The sequence below is a fragment of the Eptatretus burgeri genome, chromosome 14, assembly GCF_056783735.1.
Source record: "Eptatretus burgeri isolate ZD-2024b chromosome 14, Ebu_testis_v1, whole genome shotgun sequence".
NCBI lineage: Eukaryota > Metazoa > Chordata > Myxini > Myxiniformes > Myxinidae > Eptatretus > Eptatretus burgeri.
In genome coordinates, this window is record NC_140974.1 from 34,987,551 (window position 1) to 35,000,112 (window position 12,562).

Below are 12,562 nucleotides of genomic sequence, written 5' to 3' on the forward strand. Positions count from 1 at the left end.
GTAATCTGAGGAATCTGGCCAGGCTGTAATCCTCAACCCGCTTTCCAATTTCCCAAACTTATAGATTGGGTTCGCTTTTGTTTACATCTTTAGTTCCGGCCCTTGAAAGCAAATCACATTTCTTGTGAAGCTGATGTTGTAAACTGTTTGCTGCTGGTTTCATTCTATCTGGCAGGGCCAGTTCTGTATGCGATGGGTATAACAACACTGACATTTTGGTGCCTCGAAAGCAATGACATGTTCTGAGCCTTGCCATTAGGACAGAATTCAACAGAGCTTATGTTGTTCTTTTATAATCATAAAAAACACCTGACTATTGTGCCCTCGGTGTCATGATGGACAAGGTAGCACAGAGTGACTACACAGTAATTTAGTTTGTTGTGCTCCCATCGTGCAGGAAATTTCTTGTTGTGAAGCCTCCATCCATTGTCGTCTACGCTTGCGGGATGTTCATTTAAGTTTAAGGTATCATTTGTCCTTGTTAGTGCTGCTCCGAGAGCTCCACTGTGTACTTACGTGCCGGGGGGGACACGATTGCCTGAAGAGTTCCAGCGAACGATGCTGTCATTAGCATTTCTAATCGTGTTACACATATTAGGTCTTAATATAAGATTGAACATTCAATGAAACACCATGGTGTCACAATCCAAATACACCGTGTTGTGCTGAAACAAACTCTACCTGAAGTATAACTGTGATCCTAAGCGATGTTGAAAAGTTGAGAAGGTATCGCTGCACATCGGTACACCTGGAGGGCTGAGTCTCGAGTCACATTTTAAAATCTATTACGTCATATTGATGGACATGATGCTTTCCCTTGTTATGTGCACCTACTCAGATTCTTTGTGCCCTCCATCCCAGACCTTACCCCTCTTGTTGTGCTGTTGTACTCCTTTACCTTGTTTACATCTTCGGAATTAAAACATCGGTTGAGGCAAAAATATGGCTCCATTAAGTCGCTGACTTGAAGAATCGAATCTGAATGTTTGAGTCGCAGGCCCTGTCGAGTCTTCAGCCCCCCAATTCTCAAGTCGATTTGCGAGTCATCATTTGACAAACGTGACGAGTCTGACTGTAGTTTGTGTCTCGGACTCTAGCGTTACGGAGCTGAGCGTTGGTGGCTAATTATTTTGGAAATTTTAATTAAAACTGTTATATCTGGTTGTTTTTCTTGTATTGCATTCAAGAGTGGCAGCAAGATTATTTACACCTTAACGTATATGCGTTGTACACATCGAATTTTCATCCAAACACGTACTCTCGATTTACGTGGGCACATTCGGTTGATAACTATGAGCCATTAAGGGAAGTCGTTGCGATTGTTGATGTGTGTGGTTATGCTTTTACTTTTTCAGGGAGATGCTGGGATGGATGGGGCAATGGGTAAGGCTGGTCTCACTGGACCTGTCGGTCCTCCAGGTCAGCTCGGACCCGATGGTCTGCGAGGAATTCCAGGACCAGCGGTGAGCGTTTGAATGCATCGTTAGTACAATCTGGAGACGCAATGCAAGGTGCCAAAGAAAAATGGCTCAACAAGATGAACGAAGGGCCGTAAAGTGGTGACCAAACTGTAAATGAACCAAAGCAAAAGCAAATTAACCTTCACATTGAGGTTGAATGAAACCAAATTAACAATGGTGCCGCAACACGGTGAAGTGCTCGGCAACATCTAAAGGGCCTTTTTAAGAATCAGAATCTTTGTCAAATCTCACTAAACCGTTGAAGCAAAAATTCCTTCTTAGTTGCAATGCTAGAAAAAAGATCTCCTGCAGATGATGAAGTAGGCCTCCAGGAGAGAACCTTTACACAGGCCTCATGCCAGCATTAAGATGTTCTTGGTAATGAAATGAGACCCAAAGCACAAGGTGAGAAAATAAATTGAGGTTGAATGGACAGCTAGAAAGGCTCATAATGCTTTACTCTCTCTCTCTCTCCAACAGGGAGGCATTGGTTTACCTGGACCCCCTGGGCAAACAGGCCCACCCGGCCCTGTCGTAAGATACAATTATCTGTCTTTACTCCTTCTATCGAATGATTTTCATGTCATGTGACATTACGTTAAAGTCTATTTCTATTCATTCACCCTTTATATTTCACCATAATCATCTTAATATATGTCCCCATACTATTTTCTCTTGACGACACAGGACTTCTCAATAAACAATAGTTTCTCTTTTGATGTGCTGCTTCATCAGTAGCAAATGATTTTATCACCGAAATTCATATTTAAAGTACAATGATCCTGTTCGTTTATTTCAAAGAATAATTTCCTGCCTTTTGTTTGATTTATGGCCAAAAGTTGTGATGTACTATTTCATAATCAGTAATAATGGCACTTTTTGTCGTTGAAGCTAATTATCCACCTGAATTGAACCCTTTGTCCCTTTTTTCCTTAACTAGGGACCACCAGGCCTGCCTGGTCTGAAGGGTGAACCGGGAACTAAAGGTGAAAAGGTAAAATGAGCAACAATGAGTATGTAATAATTTTAATCGTATAAAGAATCACTCTGCCCCAAACCTCTTGCCTATTTCACATCATCAGGGGCTTTTGTTTGCTGTGAATGTAAATACATGTCGCGGGTCTATCGAAGAAAGCAGAAATGGATTGGGTTGTGCTCAGAACCTCAGGTTGAACGGGATGGGCCGATTGAAAATCCATGATAGAAATTTACACCTGCTATGGTGTGAAAACAAAATGACAGTGAGCACACCTGAAAAAGGTCTTGACGAGCGGCGGTAAATCACGACGCGGCCTGAGGCATGAGTCGGGCCTTGCTGAGATGACCGTCTCAGTGCCGACGGAGAAAACGTGCCATTGTGCATCTGCTGATGAAAGAGTACGATGAAAAGGCCGATTGATCGTTGTTCCTCTGGCTGGGAATGCAATGCCATCACAGACGCACATTTATTAAACTCGCCTTTTGAGTTCCTTTTGCAGCAAGTTCCTTTTTACAGACCCTAAAGTTGGCGTGCTGCTTTTTATAGTAATGACTCATGTAATTAATTCTGGTCTTCTGTTCTTGCGTATGGCAGCTTGGCTGCCGGGTAGCCATAATTTCTTGGAAGCGCGGCTGTACCGCTGATGCTGTGCCCCTCTACCAGCACACTGGTACTCATTTCACCGACCTGGGAAGGATGACAGACTGAGTCAACCCCACCTGGTGTTAATTCAGCAGCCGACTGGGCTCAAAGTCAGGACCCAAGGATCCTAAGCCAACTGCCTGAGCCAACACCAGGCTCTGTGTAATTAATTAATTAATTAATCCTTAGAATTAAACTCAGACAAATAATTTGACTCGTATTTTCATGACATATAATTAATTAACGCTGAAGAATTGCATGATGAAAGACATTGTGAATCCGTGTCATTTTGAGATAAAAGCACATTTCCTTCAATGTAGGCCTCAATACCGAGAGCAAAAGATCTTCACCAAGGTCGGTTCTTATATTGTGACCGAATTGTGATTGAAATGTACATTTGTACTTATCTTGCTTGCTTATTCGCAGGAAAAGTTAGTTCCTGAAGCACATGGAAGTAATGCCTCATTTCTTCCTTCTAGGGTCATCCGGGCTTGATAGGTCTTATTGGCGCTCCTGGAGATCAAGGGGAGAAGGGCGATCGTGGAATGCGTGGACCTTCGGGCAAGATGGGAACCAAAGGGGACACTGTGAGTGCTTTTTTTGATATCTTCAATGACATTTGATACATTATCTAGGGTATGCTTACGGCATGGACCTTTGAGAATACTTACCGTAAATATTCTCTGACATTTCTGAAGCTTGTTGAAGACCCTGTGCATAATTTTTTTTTTTAATGTAAGACACTAACAATCGAAGATATGAATGAATTTATTTTTAGGATATATCAAAAGACCTTAACATCAAAACAAGGAGTTTTTAAAATATTTTTTAGACATGAGGTCTTGTGTCACAGAAAAGCAGAATGACAGAATATGAAAAAAGATAATCAAACTGGCAGTGGGAAGAGTGAGGAACACATGGATACAGAACATGCAGTTGTATTAACAAATCGGAAATGACAGAGGGGGAATCCTGCAGGCATGAGGACATGACTGTGACCATGCAGGTATCTTTAACATGGCGAGAAAAGATCATGGGTGGAGCTGGAAGATGACAAGAGATGTTGTTGTTCTACCATTTTGAAGCTCTTTGGGGAGGGGGGGGTGAATAATCGGATTGCTGTCAGCAGTGGTTCCATAGCTGTGAGAATAGTGGACTAAAGGAGTCAAGGTATGCAGTAGCCAGTAAGCTTGGATTTTGAAAAGGGACCCAGGATGGGGTTTACTGAAAGAATGCATTCATTGTGGAGTGGCTGGGTAGGAGTAGAAGGCAGAGTAGGGAACAAAAGACCAGGGAACATGAGGTGTAAAGCTGAGAGGCCATTAACTTGTCAGTAACGAGCAAGCAGCAGGTCCTTTTTTCGGATCCTAAAGAACCAGAGCAGTACTCCAAAATGCAGAAAAAGTATTGATAAGTTTTGAGAAAGTTGGACAGACCAACATAGCACTTAGTCTGGCAAAGAATACCAACAGGGCAACTATCTTTGGAGTCCAGATTGATAATTTTGTCTGTGCAGGAGAGGTCATGTTTGATTATCAGGCCGAGATGTCTTATCGAGAGAGCTTCCGCCAAGAGCATGGAGCAGACGTAGACAGGAGGGTTGGAACGTCTAATCTTCCAGAGACCCAGTGAAAATGTTGGACTAAATTTTTCGTATCTTTTGAGGAGGAGGCAGCTGCTGCTAGTCTGTTATTGGGGTTGTTTAGCATTATGGGGAATTATGTACAACGTGGTGGAGAGGGTTTTAGAGCGACTCAAAGATGTCTTATGTAGATATGGTAGCTATTGAACATATGCAGATATTGAATAAAGCGAGACCCAAGATGTGATTTGTGCTCCACATGAATAATAATAGGAACATTATGAGATCGTGGGCAATTCGGCATTGTGTACGGAATTCAAACCTGCCATGTTTGCCATATTGAGAGGAACTCGAACAAGACTGATTCATACAAGACTAAAGGCCCGGTCACACCTTGACGTTTTAGCCAGCGATGGCAACATATTAAAATGTATCTAAAACGCTGGCTTACGTTGAACTTTTGATGTTTTTTTTTCAAAGATTCGGACGTATTCATAGCGACTTGGTCTTATGTATAACGCATTGGTAACGGACACAGAACGTTTCGTTGTGTTATAGATAACTTATACCAACGAATGCTGAACCTGTTGTCGGCCTACACAACCTATGCCCAACGATAGTCTAACTTAGGCATAGCACATTGCACACATCGCCGACGATGTCGTGACGTCGCCTATTAAAAGGCTGACGCACAACGATTCGAATCATAACTGCCGTAGAAATGGAAGTGACAACATCGCGGTCACACCTTGGCGATCTTGCCAGCGTATGCCGACCTAAGAAAAATGTGTCTAAAACGTTGGGGCACGTCAAATACGGTATGAGTAAGTTTGGTATACGTGAGTAGAACGCTAAAGTACCCTATCATACGTCGTAGTAAGTAGAGTACGTCAAGAAATTTTAAACATGTTCAAAATTTTTGGATGTACTCGGCGTATGACACACGTTCCGCATGCGATGGGGATAAGTTGTACACACGATATGTGGACGCTTACACACGTCCACAGAGGCTACTTATAAGCTACTCATAAGTCAAAACATGTCGCGGTAATGTCTTTTTTACGCGAAACTTATTTCTAACTCATGTTTGACGTGCTTTGAACCAATTCTTTACGTAGTCCCAACACACATCGACGTTTGTAGACGTATTCCAATGATGTCTTCCGGTCGAAAAAAAAATAAATGAACGTGTTTCTCGCTTACAACTGCCATATAAAGATGTGTTCCCAGCGGTTTTGGGAATTGGTATATAAAAATACTGTTCATAAAAGGGGAACCCAACAGTGGAGTCCTTTTTGAGTCGATGTCCATGCCAGCAGTAACAGTATCAGTATCAGTATTAGTATTAGTATTAGTAGTAGTTTGTTCATGTTGGCAGTAGTAGGTGAGTGTGAGGGGGAGGGTGTGGGTTATGATGGATCGTCCTTGCGTCCGCGTGTCCACGGGTAGGAGACATCTTTTCACCATTGTTCGAAGTTCTTCGCGGCTAATTTTTTATGGGGCTTTTTCAACAATGAGCTATAGCTTGTTTTTACGATTTAGGTCTATTCATAACGGGTTGGACAAATGCACAATGAACTAATAATGTGCATAGAGTGCTTTGATTATTTATAGATACGATATACCAACGAATAATTATCGTGAAGCCGGCGTTCACAAACTATGCCCAACGATAGCCTAACTTATCCATATCGTGCGGCAGTTTATCTTTGCCGGTGACGTAGGGTTTGCTATTCATAGGCTGCCACTCAACGATTTAAATGGCTGCATTTCCACTATTGAAAGTAGACGCTTGCGCTCAACAATTGGATTTTTTTTACACTCAACGACTTTTAAACGGTACCACTCACCTATTTTCATTGTTTACAATGAACGATTTAAATTGCTGTCACTCGCCTTTGTTTTTTGACGCTGGCGCTCGGAAATTTTAATCGTTTCTATTGAACGTGCTAAATCGCTCAAACTCCACTATTGAAAGTAGACGCTTGCGCTCAACAATTGGATTTTTTTTACACTCAACGACTTTTAAACGGTACCACTCAGCTGTTTTCATTGTTTACAATGAACGATTTAAATTGCTGTCACTCGCCTTTGTTTTTTGACGCTGGGGTTTTGAAATTTGAAGCGTTTCTTCTGAACGTGTTAAAACGCTCAAACTCGACTATTTTAAATAGACGCTGCCGATGGACAATTGGAATCATAGCCAAGCTAGACATCGAAGTGTGAACATCCTCGTCATGCCGAAGAAAAGTTTGAAGAATGCTGCAAATAAGTGTCCTGGCCGTGGCCGTGGACGCTGACGCAAGTACGATCCATTATACCGACGTCTTTCAGCCTATGAGTAACTTAAAAGTAACGTCTGTCGATGTGTGGCAACGATCGCGTAATGTGCCAACAACACGTTGGCACGTTACGCCAACGTGTTGTTGGCACGTTACGCGAACATGCCAACAACATAGGTTAGAAATAAGTTTCGGGTACGCTAAACATTACCTCGGCGTGTCTCAACTTATGATTAACTTACAAGTAGCATGTGTTGACGTCTGTCAACGATCGCAGACCGTGCATACAACTTGTGGCCAGCGTAGCGGAACGTGTGAGTCATATGCCGGCATACGTCGTGAAATTTCAAGTATGAAAAAATTTGAGGACAACCAAAAAGTACAACGTTTAAAGCCAACGTACAACGACGTATGGCAGTGTTTTTCAGCGTGCTCTCAATGTTATCAAAACTTACCCATAACATATTCAACGTGTACCAGCGTTTTAGAAAAAAAATTCAAAAATCGGCATACGTTGGCTAAAACGTCAAGATTGTGATAAGAATAGCATGGATCATGTGACTGCATAGATTAGGTTGCTCTTGTAACAGGGAAAAGCTCAAAGTAAGTACTGTTGTAAAATTTGCACTGAGTGGATAATGAGTGTTAACTTTAAGACACTCTACAGTCTACACCAAGTTCGTGTGTAAAACCTGCCTCATTGTTTTGTGTGATTTCGTTTTTTATTTGCGGAACCGTAGTTGCGTTAAGCTTTTGTGGTTTATTTCCTTTCATTGTACATATGTCTGTTTGCCTCCATACTAGTTTTCTTATGAGAGCCTGGTATGTTCCTATTATTTATTTATTAGCCTCTCATGTCCCCCTCCCTCCCTCCCATGTATCTTTAATAAGCCATTTTAATTTGTAAAGAAAACGTTTTCCCATTTTCCTGCTTTCCCGCATGAACACCACCAGTTTTGGTTACGCTTGGGTGAACCTCAGGGAATCCGATTAGTTTTAAATTTGGTAATATCTTAAACACTGTTTCGGGATTTGCGGAGGCATTTCTAGAAGACCTCCAGCTCAGAGCGACTGTGTTAACGACGTCTATGACGCGACAATATATTCTCTATGACGCGACAATATATTCGTATTCGTATTCTGGTGTTCTGCCCTAAGGCGGTTCCATAATAACAAAGCAGTTTCTTGGCAAGTGCTATCCTGGGTGCTTTGCCACTGCCTTCCCAGATGTCGATAAACTACACACATAATCAAAAAATTACTTCTATTTGCGGTTTCTTTGTGAGTGCACATGGCTTTCTCAACTCTGTGTGAACCTCTCCAAAAGCTAAGTGTGCTCTATCGGATCTGTCTTGTCCGTGTGTTGTCGTTTATCTCCATTGTTAATCATATTTCGAATTTGTTCTTCTGTTTTATTGTCCGTAATTACTTGGTCATGTTTTATTGTTTACGAGTTTGTTTAGGCTGTCTTCAGCCTTACGTGTTCTGTCCCCCTTTTTATCTTTCTTCTCCTCTTTGTTTTCTTGCCTCACACTAATCTTTACAATCCTTCTGCCTTTGCCAACTCAAAATTTTGAATAAATATAAAAGCAATTTTTCACACCAAATTATTGGCACCACTCATGAAACAAGCACAGGGCCTGATGCTTTAACATTATGAGAAGGTTGCTGGATTCTGCTTTTTTCCCTCCAATTCTCCAGTTTACCTCTCTTAGCTCATCTCTCAACAATCTGACCCTCCCATGCTTCTCTGGGATGCACACGCTCTTCCAATTACCCTCCTGGTTAAAACTCCCAAAATCCAGGCTTATTAGACACCTCCCATTTCTGGAACTACCTCATTCAGGCTGTTCGATTCCACCCTTCACTCCAATTTTCTAATTGGCAGCATGCCACCATCTCCTGATATCTCCCTCTCGCTTCTCATTCACTTGCTTGTGTCCAACCGCTGCCCAACTCTCAGCACACCCTCTGTCTCTGTTTTTCCCTCTGTCTCCTTGCTCTTCCTGGATATACAAGAATTAAGGATAAAATTGCAGGACACAAAAATTCTCAACCCTTCACTGATAAAACATATTATTATTATTATTATTATTATTATTATTATTATTATTATTATTACTAACGGGCACCCCCACCCTCTGGGTGACAGTACCCGTGTCGGCCCACCGAGCACCGATGACCGCATATTGTCCGGGAGTCAAAGAAACGTAAAATTGTCAAGGATAGCACCACCATCAATATAGTGATCACCAAGATGAGTCACGAGATGAGGAGAGTGTGGGATAAAACCGACGTACCGTAACTACCAATATTGTAATCACCATCGTGAGAGGTGAGGTAACACGGGGTGAGGAAAGCATGTGATTTTCCACACCACCTACATCGACCATTATTTGCTGAAGGTGGATACACGCAATGAAAATAGACACGGATAACGATGTTGCAAAAACGCGCACACCCAATTGGTCAGTGCCACGACCAATCGACAAGTGAATATTGCTGGCATAGCCACAGCCATGCAAGCTCTATTAATTAAAGTAGATTGTTTTTATTATAACTATTATTATTTATTATTATTCTGAATAACATTTTGTGTAGAGTGAATTGCTATGTACATACACCAATTTATAATGCACCAGAATGAAAATGTCCAGATGTGCAAGAATTATGGATCAGGAAACAGATGGAGAAAGAGTGTAACTCCACACTGTCATCATACTGCATAGCATGGTGTTTGGAAATCCCAGCTTGCAATATTTTATGAACTAATTAATTCTACACAAAGTAAACTGATCGTCCCACTTCAGGATGCAACAACATGAGTGGACTCAACTACTCCACAATTGCTTTCACTTTTGAATTTCGACATTGATCTTTATAATTGGGATGACATGACCAGCAAAAATAATCCTACTATAAATCCAGAAATGCACAGAGATCATAAAGTTTAATCAAAACTGAATTATCCCTCTCCCCCACACCCAACTCCACTTCCTCACCCCCCCCCTCACCACACACATACACACACACACACACTATTACTGTTCATCGGCTCACAACAGCCAAAACTGTGCAACCTGTGAGCAACAATGGTCATCTGCCACCCAATTTACAAGTCACAAATGAAAGATAGTGGCGGCTCAAAAAGACCATACGTCTTCAATCCACGCTGGGAATTTTGAATATTTTTAAGGTATCGGCCCAAATTCCCTAGTCTTGTGAAAGTATTGAGGCTTTTAACAAGCCCAGTACAGACTTAACAACTGGCTAAATGTCTTATTTTAATCACTACCGAGTATATTAATCTGGTAGGCTTGATGGTACGTGCTGGCACTGGCTGCGACATAAAGACAGGAAAGGTGTATGATATTGTAATAACTGGAGGGATCGAATGGAAATGACAATGAGAAGGGGGGATTGGTGGAGGAGAGTGGTGCGGAGAGAAAGATGAAAAATATGTTACAGCAAGTAGTTTTTTTTAGTTTTTTTTTCCATGCTTCATAACAAATTCCCACATCCTGTGCTATGAGTTATCTCCTGCAAAAAAGCACAGACTGCGACATTATTTTCGTCTTTATGCATGAGCATTTATATTGAGATTTGTAAATCCCGGTTTCTCCAACGATACAAAACGTGAAACATTGACGCTCATAATGAATCTGCTGTTGGATTTATGTGCTAGTTTTAAAGATTACCTAAAAATTGAATCCTTCGGAGCCCGTTTCCACTCTTTGTTTTTTTTTTTCGGAGTAGCTCACCTATTTTCATCAATCCAATTTAAAATGACATTTTCATACTATTCTGTGCCGGTGGATCTTATGAAAGCTGAAAATAGGGGAAATGCATTTAATTTCTATGAATTCACACAGATTGCACTGGCAAATTAGAATTCATCCTCCAGGAGTCTATATACCTGAAAGTAACTCATCATCCTCCTCAAAACACTGTAAACCCAGCTTATGACTCATTCATCGAAATAATATTCAGATATCTCTTTCTCTCTCTCTCAAAAGCAACATTTAAACACGTCTTCACGAATGAAATACGATGGTTTATAACTCAAACGATAACTCATGACTTTGAAAACAAAAACTGATCAGTAACTGATACCTTCGACCAAATCTGATCTATTGAGTGTGCACTAAATCGCATGTAATGTCGATAACAATATGGTTGTGACAATGTGATATTACCTTTTTATTTCTCTCCATGCAGGGCAGTGTCGGACCTCCAGGATTCCATGGCACGGCTGGCCCACCTGGATTACCGGTAATATGTCCAATTCCAAACCGTTTTGTTGACGCAGTGTCCCAAATCAGGTTAGTTAGAACTGCTGCACCCAGACCGTAGGATGCCGTTCGGATCCTCTTGTGAGACTTGCTGTAACTCGTTCGGTTATGTGATGGGTTGAAGGCAGAGTGAAGCTTCATGTAATGGCAGAGCATTAGAATTGAGCTCATTTTGGAGATGGACCACAAACCTCGGCAAATGCTGGCCTATGGATGTCATGCAGCTTGCAGGCTGAGTTATTGCACAGAGTCCAGTAGGAAAGCGATAACGAGAGTCCCTCAAAGATAAATTTATGGATGAAACTAAGCGAGTCATCTTGGCAACCGTGGCACAACATATTTTTTTACAAAATCATTAATAAACACGGGCTTTGGAAGGTGTAGTGAATTATTTTTTTTAATGCTGAACAGATTATGTTTCTTAAATTAAAAGGGAATACCATAATAGCAATCAGGACAAAGATTGCTGTTTATTATATTTCAGAGCAGAATGAAATGTGATTTGCTGTCAGGCTGTCATTGCTTCGAAGCAAATTGAAAACTTTTGAAATTTCTACAGAATTCAGAAACTTGAATGCCTGCCATGTTGTTATACAGGTAGCACACCTACCTTTGAGCTGTTAAGCCTCTGTTTGTTTCTGGACCTGACTATAAACTGTCAAGTTGGTGTTTGGCATGCAGAATGTTGCATCACAAAGTGCGCGGTCCCTTGGACATTGGCGAGTTAGCGAGTGTAAAATATCCCACGGTGTCTTTCACAAAGAGTAGGTGAGTTATTGCTGGCATCCTGAACAAATTACAAATTCCTTCCCAATTCACCTTCTGTCAACGACAGGCCTGGTCATCCAGTTCCTGAAAGTCTTGGGCCAAAAAAATTCCCAAGCTGATCCCACAAGAAGGTGGGAATACTTGCAGCCCTTCAATAAGAAAATGTGTTTCTCATAGTAGTAGTAGTAGTAGTAGTAGTAGTAGTAGTAGTAGTAGTAGTAGTAGTAGTAGTAGTAGTAGTAGTAGTAGCAGCAGCAGCAGCAGCAGCAGTAGTAGCAGCAGCAGCAGTAGCAGCAGCAGCAGCAGCAGCAGCAGCAGGAGTATTAGTAGTAGTAGTGGTAGTAGTATCAGAAGTAGTGTCAGACCTTTTCATTTTCATCCCTACATTCACATTGATGTTACAATGTGCACAGTTTGGGAATGATTGTTATAAATACATTGTGACATTTCTCTCTCTCTCTGTGTCTGTCTGTCTGTCTGTCTGTCTGTCTGTCTGTCTGTCTGTCTGTCTGTCTGTCTGTCTGTCTCTCTCTCTCTCTCTCTCTCTCTCTCTCTCT

The 12,562-nt window shown here is 41.5% G+C and overlaps 1 protein-coding gene across 3 annotated transcripts in view; it reads left to right on the top strand.

The window, feature by feature from the left end:
• LOC147012952 (uncharacterized) overlaps nucleotides 1-12,562 on the top strand; it is a 571,074-nt gene that overhangs the window by 504,331 nt on the left and 54,181 nt on the right. For all 3 annotated transcript variants that reach the window (XM_085854308.1, XM_085854309.1, XM_085854310.1), the window contains 5 exons: nucleotides 1,356-1,463; nucleotides 1,941-1,994; nucleotides 2,401-2,454; nucleotides 3,561-3,668; nucleotides 11,164-11,217. In XM_085854308.1, the coding sequence (XP_085710434.1) occupies nucleotides 1,356-1,463; nucleotides 1,941-1,994; nucleotides 2,401-2,454; nucleotides 3,561-3,668; nucleotides 11,164-11,217 (378 nt within the window). The remainder of the gene's footprint in view (nucleotides 1-1,355; nucleotides 1,464-1,940; nucleotides 1,995-2,400; nucleotides 2,455-3,560; nucleotides 3,669-11,163; nucleotides 11,218-12,562) is intronic.